The sequence below is a fragment of the Carassius gibelio genome, chromosome B6 (genome assembly GCF_023724105.1).
Source record: "Carassius gibelio isolate Cgi1373 ecotype wild population from Czech Republic chromosome B6, carGib1.2-hapl.c, whole genome shotgun sequence".
In the NCBI taxonomy this organism is placed as follows: Eukaryota; Metazoa; Chordata; class Actinopteri; order Cypriniformes; family Cyprinidae; genus Carassius; species Carassius gibelio.
The window spans coordinates 23,951,368-23,971,928 of record NC_068401.1 but is presented as its reverse complement, the minus strand read 5'-3'; the positions used below and the strand labels follow the sequence as shown (position 1 = coordinate 23,971,928).

General features: G+C 36.9%; 3 protein-coding genes across 4 annotated transcripts in view; 1 reads left to right on the top strand and 2 right to left on the bottom strand.

The window, feature by feature from the left end:
* LOC127959316 (integral membrane protein 2B) overlaps window positions 1-7,066 on the bottom strand; it is an 8,273-nt gene extending 1,207 nt beyond the window's left edge. Inside the window, exons 1-5 of the mRNA XM_052558397.1 lie at window positions 6,829-7,066; window positions 4,056-4,187; window positions 1,143-1,358; window positions 910-1,020; window positions 551-701 (exon numbers count right to left, since the gene is read on the bottom strand). Of these exons, the coding sequence (XP_052414357.1) occupies window positions 551-701; window positions 910-1,020; window positions 1,143-1,358; window positions 4,056-4,187; window positions 6,829-6,915 (697 nt within the window). The 5' untranslated portion in view covers window positions 6,916-7,066. The remainder of the gene's footprint in view (window positions 1-550; window positions 702-909; window positions 1,021-1,142; window positions 1,359-4,055; window positions 4,188-6,828) is intronic.
* A 202-nt stretch (window positions 7,067-7,268) lies between these two features.
* On the bottom strand, window positions 7,269-11,245 carry LOC127959317 (nucleotide triphosphate diphosphatase NUDT15). Of its 2 annotated transcripts, none has more exons than XM_052558399.1 (4): window positions 11,100-11,245; window positions 9,198-9,374; window positions 8,864-9,060; window positions 7,269-8,071 (listed from the first exon to the last, which is right to left on the bottom strand). In XM_052558399.1, exons 2-4 carry the CDS (start codon window positions 9,362-9,364, stop codon window positions 7,968-7,970), a joined length of 468 nt encoding a protein of 155 aa, XP_052414359.1. In that variant the 5' UTR covers window positions 9,365-9,374; window positions 11,100-11,245; the 3' UTR covers window positions 7,269-7,967. The 2 variants fall into 2 exon arrangements, with proteins under 2 accessions (XP_052414359.1, XP_052414358.1); XM_052558398.1 differs by having other exon boundaries at window positions 11,057-11,242.
* On the top strand, window positions 11,245-19,570 carry LOC127959315 (succinate--CoA ligase [ADP-forming] subunit beta, mitochondrial-like). Its single transcript, XM_052558396.1, has 11 exons — window positions 11,245-11,433; window positions 12,351-12,546; window positions 14,282-14,381; window positions 14,466-14,628; window positions 14,865-14,993; window positions 15,093-15,231; window positions 15,569-15,730; window positions 15,974-16,116; window positions 16,227-16,347; window positions 16,958-17,046; window positions 17,920-19,570. Exons 1-11 carry the CDS (start codon window positions 11,350-11,352, stop codon window positions 17,992-17,994), a joined length of 1,401 nt encoding a protein of 466 aa, XP_052414356.1. The 5' UTR covers window positions 11,245-11,349; the 3' UTR covers window positions 17,995-19,570.
* Window positions 19,571-20,561: the final 991 nt, after the last annotated feature.

Sequence of the window (20,561 nt, the reverse complement as noted above, 5' to 3'; positions counted from 1 at the left end):
TTTTATTTTCTGAAATCATTCTAAAAAGACTGATTTGCTGCTAAAGAAACATTTCTGCTAAGTAAACGGTAGCGCTGCTTAATATTTATGCAGAAACCATATCATGATATTAATTTCTGTTAGTGGCAGAGGTAACATTTCTCATAGAAAATGACAAAAAAAAAATGCATCTTGATATCGATGTTGAAAACTGTGATAATGCATGATACTTTTATTGAACTGAAGGATGTTTTGAATTATAGGACGTTTGAATTGAACAGTGTTGATTTAAAATCTGTAGATGGCAAAATAAATAAATTCATTTAATAAATCAGAAATCTACAAACTGTGATATTTTTATGTATATATATATATATATATATATATATATATATAAACTTTTATAACATTATATCATAAATAAAACATAATATCAAAAAACACCCTCGTAAAGTCTCATTAATGGGACAAAGAGTCTTAACTGGCAAATACTGTCTATAGGGGTTAGTGTGTAATTGACTGAAGAACAATGAGATGCTCGCCAAAAGTACAGATGGATGCATGCGTTTACCAAAAACGGCCTCTCTGCGCTCCAGTTTGTAAGTGTCTCTCCCTCTGCAGAGGCCGTAGATGAAGTAACCCAGCTGATCCACATGCTCCAGCTTTCCGGTCACGAGCATCTCTTCACGCACCAGGTAGGACTGCGGCAGGTATGTTCCAGCCTGCGAACACAACCAAAGCTTTACTATTACATGCTTGAACACAAGACTAAAACTGTGTTGCAAGGCCTTGCCCGTTATCAACCTGGACTTCATTTCTGGGCATTACTCATGTGTTTTTTAGTAGGCAGTTCAGGAGGTTTTGAGGCAGGCTAAAAGATGGCTATTTTGAAGACGCTCAAATATAAGATGGCAGGATTGCTGCGGTTACCTTGATGTTGACAAGAAGCTCCAGGAAGTCTTTGGGTGGCATCACCACAGAAGTGTTGAGAGGAATGATGTAGCATTTGTTCAGACGCAGATCCAGATAAGCTGTCAGTCTCTAAAAGCATAGAAGGAAAACCACCATGTTATTATTTTGGTACGTGTAGTTTATTTTGGGGAATCTGATGAAATCGTGTGCGAACGTATGACTTTGTAAGGGAGATAAACTGCGGCTCTCACCCTGTTAAAGTCATGAACGATGTCAGCAGGGTCGCTGTCGCTGAACTTGGGCACTGGGATGTTGATGAGCTCCACCCCCTCATCCTCCAAAACCCTCACTCTCTCCTCAATCCTCTTGGATGCCGATGGCAAATCCATGCTGCTTTCCTCCTGGCTGTCCTGCATCTTGTAATTTTCCTCATGGTAGTTCACCCCGCAGAAATACATCCTCTCCTCCTGAAGACCATCATTATGAAGAGACACATTCATTCACCATGATCAACTAGACACATCATTCTGTTAGAACAGGGGTGTCCAATAGGTTGATCGCACATCATTTTAATAACCTTTGCTTTCTCAACCGGGGATGCCATCTAACTTAAAGGGGTCATATTATGGGTTTTTAAAAATCATTATTTGGTGTATTTGGTGTAACAGAATATGCTGACATGCTTTAATGTAAAAAAAATTTTTTTTTAAGTACTTAAAGGCCATTTCCACTCCCTAATATATAGATTTGTATTAATTCATTACATTTAGACATTATGAATGACAGTAATAAAAGTAAGTTTGATCAGATGTAATATATTTATTGCATCTGTAAGACGTCTGCTAAAGATCTGGGAATCATCTGCTGTGTACTCTGACAAACGTCTCAGAAGCAGTTTTACATCCTTTCTAATACATGTCTATTTGAAATCTTACAGGCAACATCTTGAAACATACTGCAGATGAAAAAATACATCTCAGCACAAAAATAAATCTTGCAGATGTAAATGCAGACATCGAACAGACAGTTCTGAGATGTGCATGTGTGATTAGGGTGAGTGCTTTACTGTCAGGTGCTGGTGCCACCTTTGTAGAACTTAATGGCACTAATGCTGGTGTCCTCAAACATTAATCTGGAGCCCCTACAGTGGTTCTTGAAGTCAGAAAAGTCATAACCATGTAAGAAGAATGTTATCTGTGGTATATTTTTAGCGCAAAACAATAAGAAATGCCACAAATATCACCGCACATTTTTAGAAAAGCTTCAGTCATTTTAGGCTGCAAAAATCAGAAAAAAGTTCTGCGAATTCCTGGAGGGACTGGTTTTATAACGGGTGCTCATTTTGGAGGATCAGTGGTGTTTGTGTAGCCTAGATATGGGCATCAGACACTCCAAACACAGAAGAACTAATAGAAGAACTATTCTGACTTTAGATCGATGAGGTTCCACACATTCAGAAAGTTAATTTTTTTGATGTGTTTAGTGATCCTGAATAGATCCACAGTAGTGTATATGCAGACGTCTCCCTGTGGTCTTGTTTGGTTTGGTAGGTTGACTTGTGCTTATTTGTTAAAATTATTGTATAATTGAGCTTTATGTACTTTTAAGTTGTATAGAATACCTGCAGTGACATTTTTGCAAAGTATGTTTGCAAAAAAGAACACAGAATGTTTAAATCTACCTTGAATTTGTTTTGTTTAAAATTAATTACATGGAATTGAAAAGAAATAACACTAGAATACAAAGGCTGCTAAGGCCTACTGCCTACTAAGAAATTAAAAATATCTATTTTTTTATTTTAAAATGAACTGAAATTAACGCAATACAAAGACACATCCCAACAAGCTTTTTATACATTTATGTATTTTATTTATTTTTCACTTGGTAGATTTCGCAAAAAAGTCTGGGCACCCCTTTGTTAGATGTTTCAGTATGCTTAAGGAAATGGAATAAGACATTAGTGAGTTTTGAAGTTTGCACCGATTTTATTACCAAAGAAAAACAAACATTTATATTTAATTAGTGTCTGTGAATATTAAACCACAAAAATGTTAATATGAAGCCTGTGTTCTGCATGTTTCTGTGTGAATAAATGGCACAGACAAACGGTTTGGTTTACTACAGAAGCGCACCTGACACTTGCTGTGTTTTCAGCCTCTGTTGCCTCAGTATGAATAATACATCAACACATGAACATAACCTCTAAAAGTGTCACTTAATGAGCATTTGACCATTTTCTTTTTTTATGAGTAAGCTATTGTTAAATCACATACAAACAGAAACCTTAAGGTCCCCACCGCAACCTGTCAAAATTCAAGTTTGGTTTAACTAGAAGAAACTGTGAGAGAAATATTACCTAATCTAATGATAGTACTAACTACTATTAATAAAATTATTAAAACATTTTTAAAAGGAATATTTACCAGAAAGTATATGTATTCATTATCATTCTTTAGAGAAGCTTTTGATTATTAATATTTACTTAAACCATTAAAATGGAATCCAGAAAATTAATGGGAAACAGGATTTGAAAAAACTAAACATTTAAAAGGGCCTTAAAAGTGTAATTTTTTGTTAAACTTTTAATGAATTGCTCTTTAATACCACAAGTGTTATGATTTCAATTAATAAGACAAGCTTTTTGATGAATACAATTTAATTTAAGCATTAAAACAGAGTATAGAGAAATTAAAACGGAAAAATGGAATTTGGTTATTTACCGCCGACAAGATATTATCTTAATTTAATCGTTGCTACACCATGACTAAAGAAATAATAGAAAAAGTGCTGTGGAATTTCCATTAACCAAAAACTTCAACACCCATAATGCACTTTTGACAACAACCATAACACACTCTGTCAAAACAACTTAAAAATATACTAGTAACACTGTAACAATACAAAACCTTAAAATAAATATATTGTTGAATGCATCCTGTAATGCAAAAACAAAAAAACTAAAAACTAAAATTCTATTAAAACCTAGTTAAGCCTTGCATTTCAATCATACTGACAAAGAAATCACTGAATCTATGTTTGGAATTTTTATTGTCTTACATTTTGAAGTAAATCTTAAAACATTTGAATACTTTTTAAGGATCCAACAGATCACTTTCTTACTCCGAGTTTTCATGTGGTGCAGCGAATGGATATGGTTCTCTCACCTCTATGAAGTAATACCTGTACAGGTAAGCTCCGCCCACAACCACGCCAGACAGAATGAGGGCCAGACCCAAACACATGCACCAGCACCAGGCCCTGGACTGCTGCCTGATATGCAGACCATCCTCCAAGTCCTGTATGCACACATAAGCAGGAAGAAAAGATGAAATATATGTTTCTAGTAAAAATCAGCAGTTGGTGACTACTTTTACTCTTTAGTTAGCATATATAATCTAAATTTTTATGTAATATACGGTCTCACTTCATGATGCCATATGTATGGGAACTTACTGTTGGAAACTGTGTTTTTGTTTGCAAATGTTCACACAGATTGCAATCTCAAGTGCACCCCGCATGTGTTTATTTGTGGTGTTTTCATCAATTTTATGTGCAAGCGTATTTAGTCTGGGTGTGGCTTTGTACAAAACAATTGCATTGTGTGCAACAGATACTGGGAGATTTCCAACCTCCCTCCAGAGACCAACAGGAACAAACACACTGCATGATGCAAATGAACAAAAACATCAGCTGACACAGATGAACAAGGACAAAAGTGAAAGCAATTCAGACTGAAAATGGCGACAATTTGGCACCAAATCTTTTGTTTGTGTCATTTTTCATATACAACACAATGAGAGCAAAAGAAGATAAAGCAGCTAAGCTTTCCTGTGTTTACAACAGCCAATCATGTTGCAGACTCCAGGGAAATCATGAGCAACAAAAACAAGTTCATTTCAGCTAGAAACATCTATAATATACATAAAGGTTCTTTTACAGGTGTGTCTAAGGGATGCAGTCTGTATTCAATTTCCCATGACAATGCTGCAATTTAAATGAGTCTAGTCATCATTACCTCTCCTCTAGTTCAGTAAACACCAACTTTATGATCTTGCACAGACATATTTCATATTTCAAATAGCGTCTGTTTGAAAATGATTAGAGCTGCAAATACTATTCAAGAATGAAAACAGTCAACATTTTAATATCGATTAGTCCAGTCTGCGTACCACCATCAGCATCAAATTCTTCAGAAAGCAAGTGGTCACATCAAAAATAAAGCGAAACATATCTCAAATTAAATGCTATTTTGATAATGTATTATCCCTTAGAATAAAATGGCTAGTTTTATTATTATTAGTTTTTATTAAAATACTAAAATATTCTGTTGCTTACAGAATTTGTTGTTACACAAAAATATATAGAATATGTAATGTATGGCATAAAATGTATAATATATATGATTTTTCATATGAAAATATTTTGTAATGTCCTTGTTACACGTTGTATAACAAATATCATGCACTTACTATAATTACAAAATTAACCTTATTGTAAGTAATAAAGATTTTTTAAAAATACCTCACTTGCACATTTACACACAAACACTCCTGTTTCAAACACACACAGCCTTGCCCTCGCACACACAGACACACACTGCAGATTATGGCATGGCTAACAGAGACCGTCTTTGTCTAAATAACCCGGTCCTTCAGGAGTTTTTCCAAAGAACAAAGATGTCTGTTTTAGGTAGTCAAGTTCAGTGAGGCTTTGATCACCTGTGTGACAGAGGATTTGAGACCACACTGCATGTTTTTTACAGCTTATCTCATGATGAATTGACACCTTTTAAATAATTTAGTTAAGTATTATAGTCTCTGATTGCCAGGAATGTCTAAAGGTAAGAAGCATTACTCCATGCATGAAACATTCTGAATCAATTTGTTCTTCAAGACATATGCCTGCCGAAAAGCTCCTTGCTTAAAGTGCCAGAGAGATCAGGCAGCACTGTTGGTCTGATCGCAGTGGCAGTGCTTCAGCAGACACAACAGTGTCTTATGAATGATTCACGACCTCTTCTTCTTGATTATCAACCCAATTCGCTGACTCATCCTCAGTGCCAGCTGATGATCGTATTTGAGAAACAGAAGCAGCCAGACGGTGCATGCATCTGCGTGGGAGCTGGTCTCACACTTATGAAAGTCAGCTGGCTAAACATGTATTTCCTCTTCCTGATTTTACTATGTTTAAGACTGCAACCTATTCAGGAAGTACAAGAGACATGTATACAGCCGCATACCTTTAAATTTAAATCTTATATGAAATTAACGGTTTAATTTTAAATACTGCAATAACTGCACAGACAATCATCAGTCTACTAGAACAAGCACTGAAAAATGCAATGCATGATATTTATATGTGTGTACGTGCATTCCTTTTAATGCAATATTTTTTATTTATCTGAACATTGCACGTGCACGCATTGGGAATCTTGATGGAAAACATCTCAAAAGTGCAATGCAAAATTGGATTTTTCTGATGTTTTAAATCCTGGTGTCTGTGTTGGGACTGTCGGCCATTTTCCTGTGAGCTCAAAGCTGTCTGACACTCACTAACACACACACACTCTCGCTGAAACAAGGCAGGAGATGGCTTCCCTCTACACTCACATAAACAAAACTACCAGACAAAAAATAAGGTTATAATCCTCACAAAACCCAAACAAACATCTTCTACGTGTTCCAGTCATACTGACGTAAATAACGTGTATATTCCCGTCAAACATCAACTATGTTTTTATTTACTTTGAATGTTTATTTTTGCAAAAGTCCTATTCATTTAATGTTTTCGTATGTTTATTTAAACACTCTGACCGCCCACAGTTACAACAAATAAACACGTTATAAAAAAATTAATGATTAAAAGCAATGTTGTTATTAGCGTTGTTTTCTAGTTCACTAACGTTAGCCGGTTAGCGTTTGTGCTAACGAAACTCACCACATCCTGAGGGATCAAAGCTTCATCCTTCTCCTCCTTTTTTAAATCCTTCTGTCCGAGAGCGGAGTTGAAAGCGAGTTTCACCATGTTGTGTAACTGAAATTTGTTTTGTCAATGTTGTTTTTCCCCTAACCGAACTACAGCCAAGAGAAAGCTTGACGATCTCGACGACCTCTGTACACTGTGCTGCTTCACAACTTGCTGTGGAGCTGCTGGCGAATTTAGCTCGAGTAGGAAGGGGGCGCTGTTTCCACCAAATATACATAACATAGTTTATTTTACTAAAGTTACATTTCAATGTAATACATATATTAAATGAACACACAACGTATACTATACTATACTATAATATACTATAATATAATATAATATAATATAATGTAATCAGTTCACTGATGGGGCGTGGTTTAAAAAAAACAGAGACTGTCCAACCTACCATGTTGAAAACTACCAGGTACTGTTTATTTGAGTGCAGGTAAGGGTTATGTGGAAAAATAATATGTTATGAAATCCTTGCAGTAGTATTACAAATGCAAAAGGTGTTGTCTGGTCGAAAACAGTTAGAGTAAGTTTGCATGAGGAAGTTATGATGAAATATTGGTAACACTTTACAATAAAATACAATTCGTTATTAATTCAGGTTAATGTTAGTTTAACACTTGAAATGTTATTATGTAGAAATTAACAGTGGGCAAAATTAAATACTGTAAAAGTATTGCTTTTATGAATACCTAATGCATTCAGTAATATTAACAATACCTTATTGTAAACTGTTACTTTAATATTTTAACAAAATATCACACTTAAAATGCTATATACTCAATATACTGGCATGTACAAAAAAATTCTGATATTAGCTGATATAATTTAATATACATGTGTGTTCAATAAAATCATTAGGCTCTTGAGAAACTGGAATAATATTCATTAATGAATTATCCATAACAGTTATGTCAATCTCACAGAAAGTACAGTATGGCAATCTCACAACTTAAGGTCAGGGCATGTGTCCTTTCAACAGGTCAATGCTCTCTTCAAAATGAGTGAGAAAAGGCCTGAAGGGGAATTCATTTCACCTGAGCCTCAATAAGGTTAGGTCTGGGTGAGATAAGGTAATGTTTTAACTACAGAAAATCCCTTTAACTTTTTCTGAATGGCTGGAAGTCCTGCTGTCTCAGGTTGGCTAATGGCAAGAATAGCTGCTCTTCAGGGGGAAAATCCTCCCACCGCCTCCATGTCCAACCTGAAAAAGACATAATTAAAAGACACTGAATCTGAAGCTTGCAGTGAAATACTGCAGCAATACTGCGGCTGCTTGGCATATGGGCAGATACAGTCAAATAATTAAAAATGAATCACCCAGTTTTCTGTATAAGCTACACTCATTTAATAAACTGATGTCTAATACTAAATAAACTAATTTATACTTGGTCACTACTTACTCATAGAAATCAAACATACAACAGAGAAAACCAAAGCACATAATTTGGTTGTACACAGTGAATGACTATGTAAAAATCAAGTTTTGACTATCGACATATAGTCTGGCTCACACTAGTGTTTATTCTGGCCAAAAAGCACCCATTTAGATATTACAAGTGTGTCTAGACAAAATATAAAGCGACCGGTTCTTAATAATTGAATATAAATACAACTTATTATGTCAAATTGTATGATCATAAGTGATGGATATACTTAAGAAGGTCAAGACTTTGAAGTTGGGACAGAGATTACTTGTGTGTAGATCTTTTATTTCTATGTTAATGTCATCTTAATTAATAACTTGTTTAACATATATGTTACTTTTAACATAAAAACATGGGATTTAAGCTTTTATTGATTTATAAAAAGCCATGTCAACATTATCATACCATATATATAAAAAAAAAACATTTTAATATTTGCTCAGAACTGCTAAAACCTGTTGTAATGGTGACTGCCAAGGTCTCACATGACAGATTTTTATCTGATCTGTGGGTGGGCCATCTGGGCCTGAGACTACACAGGCAATAACACATTCAAAGAAATGGGTTACCTTCATTCTTCTCTGGCTCCAAATTAACTGGTTCAGCTGAGAAAGACCTGTCCAGTTCTCCCTGCATGAAGATTGTGACATAATGGTAGTTTTCTTCCAATCTGATGGAGTTGACGACTGATCCAAAGCGAAGGTTCTTCAGTCGGACACCAGCTTCCTCCATCACCTCTCTCTGGGCACATTCCTCCCAAGTTTCTCTAAAAAATGTAATTAATTTATATGCAACCCATGTGTATTAATTCTATAGAAAAGTTAACGAATAAGCAGGAATTAGAGAGAATTCGATACATTAGTAAAAGACCACACTGATGCATTTTTGTGACAGTAAACTCACCCGAATTCAATGTGACCTCCTGGTAACTGGTAGGTTCCTTTCCCAACTCTGGTTTTTCTTTTTCCTAACAGGACACATCCTGGATTGGAGGAGTCTGTCACAAGAACCCCAATTCCCACTCCAGGACGTTTGAGAATGGGTTTTCCATTTTGAACGGCTTCAGACATTGTATTAAAACTGTGTTAAAACAGATAAACAGTTATATAGCAGTTGTCCAAATTTGATGTCCGCTGAATCCCTATGACTTTAATGTATTTACCTGGAGTACCATCTAACTTAATGTTCTAACCTTTCAATAAAAAATAGGAATAATAAAATCACTCGTTTTTGTATTTTACAGAGTAAAATGGTGCATTTTTATAGTTTAAAGGTGCCATATGCAAAAATTGAGGTAAAAATATCCGTAACGACCTACACGCATCAAAAGAATGAGAAGAAATAAGGGCGATGATGTCATTAAAAAAATGTCAAGTTATAGTGCTGCAGAGATATCAACCTTAATTAGCATTAGCATTAGCATTAGCATTAGGCGGTATGCGGGCAACATAACCACCAGCCAACCTGCAATACACGAATAACTCGCACGGCTTGTCGGCGTGCCTGAACCTGATGCGTTTGATAATTAGCTAGCTATAACTTAACGTTACCCATTTTATTATATCATAACTAACCTGCTCTGTCTAGTTTGTTGGTCTCCGTGTCCTCTTTGCTTCGTGGTTTTTCTGTGCATGAAAAAATTGATGTGTGGCGTGAAAGCATGTGAAAAGAGTAAATTGCGTGTGTCTCACGCTGAATGCTTGAGAGTTGGCACATTATTTCCCAATCAGAATAAAGGACCGGTTGATTATTGCTGTTTAGCTTTTGTATTAATCTATGATGTGTCCCTGTTTGCGTACAGGGACATAAAAAATAAATTAAAAGTGATACGTGGACCAAGGTGTCTGAGATTGTTCATTTTAAGTAAAGGATCCTAATATTTCGTCCACAACAATATTTAATGAGGTTAACTTATAACTCCTTGTGGTTAGTCTGCACGAGATCAACAAGCTTGTTTGCTTTTGGCCGCTTTAAATACAAAATAAGCATTCGATCTACGTTAGAGCGTCTGAGCGCTCACAAATCTTTCTGCATCGTCGTGAGCAGAGCGGCAAGAGCGATTTTTGATGCTCTTGACACCGGCAGTGTGAACGCACAGTTAGGCTTCGGCTATGGCTGTAGTGTTGTTGTGAAAGTAGGGGCGGAGCATAGAGACTATGCCGTTTCTTGTTTGTTACTCTAGATTAGACCAATTCACTTTATTGAGGCATACTGCCCCCATCTGTTATGGAATGTGGAGTATGACTTGATTTTTTTTGCCAAACATCACAGATGGCACCTTTAACATAAAGGCACTGAGATATTGTGACAAAAGGTGGAGGAATCATTATTGTGTTAAAAAATGACTGATGTCTATGTAGAATTCAAATGATGCAAGCTACACCATAGAAACGATTGTCTTTTTTGTTTTCACATGTCAAAACTCATACCTAGAACTTTACAAGGTGGAGAAAATATTAATAGATCTGCTTAACAGTTGATTTGTGGCTTAAACACTTAAACCATTTCTGAATGATGAGTACATGATTCAATAACTTGCCACAATGCACAAAAATACACTCACTTGCTGCCATCTACTGGCGTAAGTATGAAAAGAGACACTGGAGGAATATTTTTGCTGAGCGAATTGAAAATACTCGAGTCACTGGAATGAATCAAAACCCCCTCCACTAGTGAGAGGGAAGGACATGTGCAATGCTGGGGATCCGCATAAGCGTAATTAAGCAACACTTTACTGGAAATCACATCATAATCTAACTTACCTATATCTTATTTGATAGATGAATCTCCTAACAGAAAGCATACCTTTCACGATCTGGTTGAAGCTTGTGCACTATGAGATGTACAAACGGTATTAAATAATCTTAATTCCGATAAGAAAGCAAATCTTTGTCACAGTAAACACGTGAATTGATTTGAACAGTAAGCTTTGGTACACGGGGAAGGACATCGCCAGCTGAGATTCTCAAACTGGAGCTACGCAGTTGACGTACGTCCTGGCGCAGGCGCGTGCAGTCATTTGTTTTTGTGCTGCGCTGCTTGTGCACAGAGCAACATGGCGACGTCCCTGATCTGTGGCCGGTTGTCCGCTGGACTGAGGAATTCCGGCTCCAGGACGACTTTAAGCTCAGCAGCTAAGGTCAGTTTTGCGTACACACTTCAGATAACTATATGCGACTGTCATTTGTGAAGTGGCTTGCTTTTTTGACCACTTTTAGTGAAACCAAGTGGGCGATTCTACTTTGACATTAGCCTTCAGGCTAGCTGCCTGTCATTGTTACAAATGCTTAGCTTTGCAAACCTATTCATTTTCTTTTGAGGGGGTGCGCTTTTGTAGTTAGGTAGATTTAAGTTAAGTTCTGTGTTGTTTGTTTACATGGTTATCATACACACTGTCCATGTCATCTGGGGTTTCGAGTTAACTTTGACCTACACGGACAGAGGACCTGTCTGTTTTGTTTCACTTCAGTGTTTCTATTTAACTGTAGTGCCAGCTAGTTAATAAAATTAACTCTTAAACCACTGCAACTCTTAAACTGCCAATATGCATGTTGTAATGAACAAAATGATAGTATCCTTTACTGGAAACCTTTCTGAATCATAATTTGAATATCATAAATGTTTCACTTATGGTCATTATAAGGTTGTACCCTTGAGTAAGACACCCAAGTTGCTCTGCTGTTCCTATATTGAGTGTACTCTGGGTTACAGCAAAATATTAATCAGTCATTAATTCATCTGTTAATAATCTTTGTGTAGCCGATACGTTTTAATAGACATAATGCTTCCACATATTCTAATATCCCAGATATTATTGAAAGACTCTACTAAAGTCAGTTAAGTATTAATCTGTTGAGCAAGGGAAAGGGAAAATCCTTTTCCTTGTAAAGCTGAGCTTGTTCATGTTTCCGTTTGCGAATTCCATTTAGCAATCTATAAAAGTTAGTGTTTACAGTGTATATATGACCATGGCTTTGTAGAAACAGTATCTTGTTTGCCAGAATTTTTATTTGTGTTCGATTTAATTAGTATTCTCTCTTAACTTTCGATTACCAGGTGCTTGGCGGGACATCAGGTCTGTTTAGTAATCATGGGACCCAGCCGTCTCCAATGCTGTCTGTGCAGCAGCAGAGGAACCTCTCCCTGCATGAATACATGAGCATCGGGCTGCTGAAGGAAGCGGGCATCTCTGTGCCCGCAGGTTTGGTTGCCAGCTCGCCTGATGAGGCTTATGCCGTTGCCAAGCAGATCGGTAAGAACACATGACATATGCTGGGTACTAATTGAGGAAAGGCATCCATGTTTATTCTAAAAGGGATGCAGGCTTCATAACTGTTCCATAACATATGCACACCGACGCATTTGTAATTTCCACTGTTTACATGTTTTTCACATTGGAATGATCTTGAGTAGTATTTTAACGCCGCACATATACGTTTAGGGAATGCCATTGGCAATGCTTTTATGCAGGTCAGATTACAGTGCTTTGAAAAGACAGCCAGCTTACTTAGGGTCTTGAATTCACTGTGTGTTTGTGTTTCAGCTGTTGTGCTGTTAACACACACACTGCAGTCTAAACATAGATTTGCATCACCTCTGGATATTGTGGATTGCCTAAACTATAATCAAACTGTCAGCATATAGGCAGGACCTGCACAGATACGTGATGGACAGGCAGTGCTGTTAGCTGGAATAAAGGAGGGAAGGGTATCGTGTCACAAGCACTAAGGGACTGGCTTTAGACTGAGAAACATGCACAATAGAGAATGGGTTTAATTTACCCATTAGTTTAAATCTTGGTGTGTCCTTAACTTACTGTTTCCAAATGAATAGCCTTATTATTTGCTGTGCATTTCATCTCTGGTAAATGCACTGAACTGTACATTCAGGGTTGCAAAAAGTAGGAGTGTTTTATTTGCAAAATTGCAACATGGACAAAGTTGGAAATGTTTATAGTTTCACAATGGCAAATCAGTGGTTTAATAGCATTCTGTCGGGCACTTCCTTTTTTTCAGTGCTCCAACATGGTAAAACTTTAAAAGGGTAAGTCGTCCATTCGTCAAAAGCTGAAAATTCAGTAAATATTTACTCACCCTCTTGATGTCTAAACCTCCTGTGAATGATGTTCTGTGAAGTTCATCAGAACATTTATGCTGCTGTTTTCCATAATTTCTTAATTATTTTTATTATTATTATTTTGTGAACCTATTTTTAGGATTTATTGATGAATAGAATTTTCAAAAGAACTGCATTTATTTCAAATAGAAAGCTTTTGTAACATTATAAATGTCTTTAAAGGTAACACATTCATGCTGGAAATTCATTTATTAAAAAAAAAATCCCTTGTAGTCTAGTGAAGAACAGTCAAATTCAAGCCATTAGGCATAAAAAGGCAGCATGATCATTTTGCTTAATATTTCCTTGTTAGGATGGGTCTTATGGGTTTGGAACAAAATGAGGGTGAGTAAATAATAACTAATTTTAATTAAGAATATTTTAGTGTTAATGAAACGCATAGTTCTGTCTTTTTACTGGAAATATGTTACTAACTCCCAGTTGAAAATGTATAAAACTCCAACTTACTGATTTTACTAAACAGGCGTAATTGAGTTTATGATGCCATGCCTTCCTAAATCGTTCTTATTGGCATTTCACGTCTGTTGTTTTCAATTAAAAACTATTTAATCCTCCCTGGTCTGTTATTTGGCCTTACATTTATCATAACAATCAGGTCCAGACTTTCGTAAGCCTGTTCTGTGTGTCTGTACAGCAGGTCTGTGCAGGTTTGGAGACTGTAGCTGATTACAGTGTGACTCACTGGTTGAAGATGGGGCAGCTCTGTAGTGAATCTTTCATCTCTGTCAATTTAAGTGCTATTTGTTTGTTTGAGCAAGGGTTGAGCTGCGTGTTTTGTGTACTTCTGCGTCTGTTTGGCTGGAATTATTCAAGGTTTTTCTCTTTCTTGTTTATTCTTTCTCGTTTTTCAGGCTCTAAAGACCTGGTGGTGAAAGCCCAAGTGTTGGCAGGTGGTCGAGGCAAAGGCTCTTTTGAGGGAGGATTGAAAGGCGGTGTCAGAATCGTTTACTCGTGAGTGTTTGTGCCTAATTTATTGTTCTTCACTATCACTTTTCCAATTTCCCCTTTGTCTTCTCACTCGCTTTGTGTCTGCAGGCCAGAGGAAGCGAGAGATATCTCCTCAAAGATGATTGGCAAGAAGCTGTTCACTAAGCAGACCGGAGAGGCAGGGCGGATCTGTAACCAGGTGTTTATCTGTGAGCGTAGATACCCACGCAGAGAGTATTATTTTGCCATCACCATGGAGAGGTCCTTCCAGGTAAGAGGTCACGGACTAGGCCATTGCTGCTTGGTTTCTCTATGAAACTGCTTTGCATATGTGCATCCAAGTATAAAGTCTTTTTACAAGCGTTCAAAAATGACGTCACCACTTTGTGCTGCAGTAAGCAGAGTGGTCAGTAGAGGGCAACTTTTACTGTGTCTGACCTGAAACGTCAGCACTTTACTGGTTTCACCTGCTCTTAAAATATATGGGTTCTACTCCACCCCCTACAGGGGCCTGTGCTGATTGGCAGTTCTCAGGGGGGCGTGAACATTGAGGATGTGGCTGCAGAGAATCCTGATGCTATTGTGAAAGAACCTATTGATATCGTGCAGGGAATAAAGATGGATCAGGCTATTAAGGTGAGGTGCAGAGTATTCCTGTATATCGACATGTTCCCACACTGACCTCTGCATGAAAAATGTTTTTATTCTTTTTTTTTTTTTCTCACTCTCTCTTAGGTGGCAGAGAAGATGGGTTTCCCCCCTGCATTGATCAATGAAGCTGCAGAAAACATGTTGAAACTTTATGATGTGTTCATCAAGTATGATGCATCTATGCTGGAGATCAACCCAATGGTGGAGGATTCCTCTGGCATTGGTAACCTAAAGCAGACACCTTACATTTTATATACATTGTGTACACAACTCCAGTCCTAAGGCTGCACAATCAATATTGCAATATGGATTTTTGGATCAGGCAATTAAATGTCACACTGTGCTCATTTATTTTTGTGCAGATCATGATCTGGTGTTTGTTTCAGCTTATCAGAATATGCTGGTTCATTTAATGTGAACTGAGCTGCTCTGATATGCTTTAACAGTGTTAGTGCAGAAAAGCAATGCATGGTCAGTTTTTCAAATGCTGTGCACTATAATACTCCATAACAAGCCTATAGTTTCATGCATCCATAGATGTTTTCTTCTGTGCTTTGCAGTGATGTGTATGGACGCTAAGATCAACTTTGACTCAAACGCTGCCTATAGACAGAAGAAAGTGTTCGACATGCGAGACTGGACCCAGGAGGATGTCAGAGACAGACAGGCAGCCAAAGCAGACCTCAACTACATCGGCCTAGATGGCACTATTGGCTGTCTGGGTCAGTACAAAAACCCACAACCATCCATTAGAGAAACCTTATCACAGCACTGAGTGGACGATTAAAAAATTAGACCCACATTTCAGCATTTTTAACATTTCTAAATAAAGAATTAGAAGTAAAGATCTTTATATATTACATTCCACTTTTAGTAAACTTTCTGTGTTGATGCAATTTGTACCATTTTGACCAGTTTGAATATGTGTATGTGTAAACAATACGCTTGATGTCACCTGTGTTTAGTCAATGGGGCTGGACTTGCTATGGCCACCATGGACATCATTAAACTACATGGTGGAACCCCTGCTAACTTCCTGGATGTTGGAGGTGGAGCGACTGCACAGCAGGTGACGGAGGCCTTCAAGCTCATCACCTCTGATAAAAAGGTAATATCACGATCAAGGGAATTATATTGGCTCTTGCTCTTATTGCCGCACTTTTATAACATCTCTTATGCCAGAAAGTATTCAGTGCTTTCCTGTGTTCTCTGTTATAGGTCCAAGCTATTTTGGTGAACATCTTTGGTGGCATCATGCGGTGTGATGTCATCGCACAGGGCATTATCATGGCTGTCACTGACTTAGAACTGAAAATCCCCATCGTAGTGCGGTTACAAGGTGAGGGAGGCCGAACTTAATACTATGATTGTGATTGATGGTTCAGGTGACTGTGATTAATGGAGAGGTGAAGGGATAGTTTGTAATCCAATACTTTATTTAAAAGGGCGAGGCTCTGAAAATTTGAATCATATTATCAGTAATAAAATTATAGGTTTTTCTAGCTACACACTTTTTTAAAATCACGTCATTGGTTAGATATTGCTGTATGAAGTACAACTTGCTTGCAACTTGCTAGCCATTATGATACTGACTTTTTTATTTATTTATCATTAACTGGTTCACAGATTGGTAAGAACGCTTCTTAGAATTCTTTAGAGAAGAAGTCTGAATTTGATAAATTATTGAAAACCTTATCAAGTGCAGACGACTAGAAAGTTCATGGAAAAGTCCTGGAAATTCATTAGTCAAAAACTGTAAGGACACTGTACTGTCTATATCAATAAAAGGTAGCACAAATCCCCCAGGAAGACCTGGAACGTCTGGGAGAGAGGAAACATTGACAGAAGGGTGACAGAAAGAAAAAAGGTTTCTGGAAAGGGATATTTGTGCAGGTGGCTCATGTTTTCTGTCCTTCATCTCACTCTCATCACACTTGTCTGATCTCCAGGAACAAGAGTGGACGATGCCAAGGCTCTGATCGCTGCCAGCCCTCTGAAGATCCTGGCCTGCGATGATCTGGACGAGGCGGCCAAAATGGTGCGTTTCTCTTATTTATGCATGCATATGGGCAAATTGAAACTGATATGTGGAGGAAGTGGAGAGATGAATCTACCCATCATGGTTCAGGAATCAGATTAATAGTCCAAAGAAATATGAGGTTTTAAAGTTGTTTTTCACCCAAAAACGAAAAATCTGTCATCGTTTAGTCACCTCTCAATTGTTCCAAAATCCTTTCACTTTCTTGAGAGACAGGACAAAACTTCCCTTAACTTTACCTGCCATTAATGTTTCAAATGGCAGCATTTACACTTTCTATTTTTTTGAGGAAGAATAAAGAATAAAAAATTCACATGCATAAGAAACACTTCACAACAAGGTTCAATTCATTAATTTCTACATATATATTAATATATAAGTTATAAATAAAAAAAAAATTATACAATGTCTTTCAAGTATAAAATATAAATGGTGTTAAGGTATTTTGGATAAACAAATCAAACTAATAAATTATGAATAAATTAATCTAGATAAAAAAAAATGCTGTGTAAAACAAAATGCTGTTCATTGTTAATTCATGGTACCTAATACAATAACTAACGGTAACAAATTGCACCTATGTTAATTAAAAAGAGGAAAGTGTACAAATGGAAAAATGAAAGCAGATGTTGCTGTCAAATAGAATCAAATATCTCATTATTATACAATAACTATTTCCAAAGCAAAGAAGATTTCCAGCTACAAGCAATTTGTCTTTCCTCCCTGAATGCAGAACCACTGTATGATCACAACAGTCATGCACTTTTTGTATTTTACTATTAAAATTTAGGACACTGTAATATAATTAAGATGATCATAATAAAAGGTCAACTCTGAAATATTTACCATACCTTTCTTAATCTTTTTCTCTAGGTTGTAAAGCTTTCTGAAATTGTTTCGCTGGCCAAAGAGGCCCAGGTTGATGTCAAGTTCCAGCTGCCCATCTAACAGAGCAAGCCTACAAGCCACATCACTATTCTCACCATCTTATATGAACTAAATCTAACACACTTGAGCTTGTCTAGTTTCAGATCTCCACAACCCCGTGTCCTGGTCAAACTTCTGTCATCTCTTGTTTGTGTCTCTCTGCGGTTCCCCATTCCTTCTGTGTCATGAGTGCTTTCATATTGTAAAAGCACATGTGTATCTGCATGGTGCAACTTTCATTTCATGCAAATCAACCTCACCCAGTGCAGAGCCCATCAAACCAATCCACTAACATACTACTGTTGGGTTTTTTGGTTCCATTGGTTTAGATCAGGTCAGTGTTACTGCCTACTCTTGTTTGTTTCATCAATGTTATTGTTTGTTTGAGTTCTTAAGTGGAGGATGTATTTATGTGGAACTGTATTTATACTGTTGAAATGTACTTGGAGATCCGGCTCTTTGGATAAAGAATGTCTCGGACAAACTGATCTTAACTTTTGCCACATATATATACACACACACAGTAACGTTAAAAGACAATCCCACCCCCTCTTTCTTTACCCTTCCTCCCTCCCTTCCTTCATTCTGTTTCCCGGGGGGGAATGAGTGTCGCTGCAGGATGTCTTCGCTGTTCTCCTGAAGAGAAATGCACCATTTCCCTTTTAAGTAAACGCACAAGCACTCACAGGGAATGTGTGTTATTGGTGTTCTCTCAGTTTGACATGGAGCCACCGGTGCAGCGGCTGCAGAAAAGAATAAAAATACTGAAGTGTCTCAGAGGATGATGTTTGATTCCACTCAAAGGCTCTGTCACTGTCTATTTTTGAAATGTAGAACATGTACTTCTTTGGCAAAGTAAGTCCCTTGAATCATCTTTCATGTTAGAGTGGGTCCTGTAGTGAGAATTCAACTTTCTATAAAGAAAAGTGCTCTGAATGTGGCAGCTCACAGTTTGAGGTCTGTAATACCTCAATCATCCAGTAGCATTCCTGTTCATCTCAATGGCAGATGCCTAGCTGGTACAGGACTTCCCGAAAGTATGTGATATATGATTTATTTTTCCTATATTAGTTTTGTGTCTAAAACTGAACTTGGTAAAATTGCAAATGACTTGCTTCTTGCTCCTAAATAAGGCTGCATTTCACTGTTTAGATTGATTTTAGTGCAGTGCTTGACATCATAAATCATGACATACTGTTAGATAGATTACAGAATAACATTGGTATTCAGGAACAGGCATTAGACCAGGGTCTAAAAACAGAGTTCCTGGTGGGCTACAGCCCTGCAGTGTTTAGTGTCCGGTAATTAAGCCCTTTAGGCCTGTTTGCAAACTACATGGTATATGTGTTGGATCAGAGTTCAGACTAAACTCTGCAAGGCTTGTCCCTCCAGGAATTGGGTTGTTTAGATCCTACCTGTCCTACACTTACTATTTTGTCTCTGTAAATTAGTAAGCATGTAACCTTACAGTGTTTAAAAATGAAGTGCAGCAAGGATCTGTGTTAGGCCCTCTGCTGTTTTCATATATATGCTTAAAGATGATTAAAATCAAATAGATGCAAATAGTTAATAAAATATGCCTATATTTATTTTTTAATGAATTTATTTTGAGTGCAGTAATCTTGCCTTTTCTTATGCATCACATTAAGTTTATTCATTTATGCAAATCTGTAATACAATTGTGTGATTTGTTGCTTTCAAAACTGTTGTTTTTTTTTTCAACAGTACAGGTACTTTTGAAAGCCCAAAAGTAACTGTACTGTAGAAAGATAGAAAGATATGTTCTGTAGAAAGACAGTTTAGATACCGCATCTTCCAGCATCCTAAAAGGATCATGCTAGCTAAATTTATGTTGTGCTATAGCTCAGGTTAATATAGCAAATATTAGTCGACTGATAAATCCACTTCTGTTACAATGTATTATTAGTGCTGACATGAAATGTCTTTAAAATGCACTGTTCAGATAAGTGCTTAAGTTGGGATGAGTTTGGCTTCAGGCTGCCTGTTTCAAATGATTCATGCTTTAAATAAATTAAAACGATACATTTCTTTGCTAAGGGTGATGTACACTAACCTATTAAAAAAGCTGTTTCATATGAACAAGTTTTAATTTCATGCAATCTTAGAGATGTTCTATCATAATCCCTAAAGGGCTATATGGATTGTGTTTAAATGTTTATGGGAATATGTTAAATTTTAAAAATGGGACCAGGCAAACTCATATTGATATGCTCCCTTCTGTGAGCATACATAACCTCTCCAGCTCATGTATCTATATTGGATGTGAATCAATACTGCACTGCTTCATATTTTTTAATTATGTCACATAGTAGTTGCCCTCATAAGCTGTACATCTTTAGATCCTCTCCTCTTTGCATGCCTGAGATGAATCTATTAATTCTTTAAAAAGATACATACTAAAATATTTAAAATAAAATGATTTATTTCACAGTTGCTCTTTTTGAATATACTTTAGAAGCTCACTTCAAACGTGCAAAATAGGACAAATATGGCTGTTGATTTGTGGCAAACTTGTGGTTGTTTGTGGCAAATTTGCAGCAAATGGTTGCAAAAAGTCTGCAGTTCCT

Excerpts from the sequence above, each read along its gene's own strand:
- LOC127959317 (XM_052558398.1), bottom strand. The coding sequence starts at position 11,097 with ATGCTTTCTGTTAGGAGATTCATCTATCAAATAAGATATAG. Across the intron at positions 9,375-11,056 it reads ATCTATCAAATAAGATATAG|TTTTAATACAATGTCTGAAG; the intron begins GTAAGTTAGATT and ends GTTTTAACACAG. Across the intron at positions 8,072-8,863 it reads GGAGCCAGAGAAGAATGAAG|GTTGGACATGGAGGCGGTGG; the intron begins GTAACCCATTTC and ends TGTCTTTTTCAG.
- LOC127959315 (XM_052558396.1), top strand. The coding sequence starts at position 11,350 with ATGGCGACGTCCCTGATCTGTGGCCGGTTGTCCGCTGGACTGAGGAAT. Across the intron at positions 14,382-14,465 it reads GGTGTCAGAATCGTTTACTC|GCCAGAGGAAGCGAGAGATA; the intron begins GTGAGTGTTTGT and ends TTGTGTCTGCAG. Across the intron at positions 16,117-16,226 it reads TCATCACCTCTGATAAAAAG|GTCCAAGCTATTTTGGTGAA; the intron begins GTAATATCACGA and ends TCTCTGTTATAG.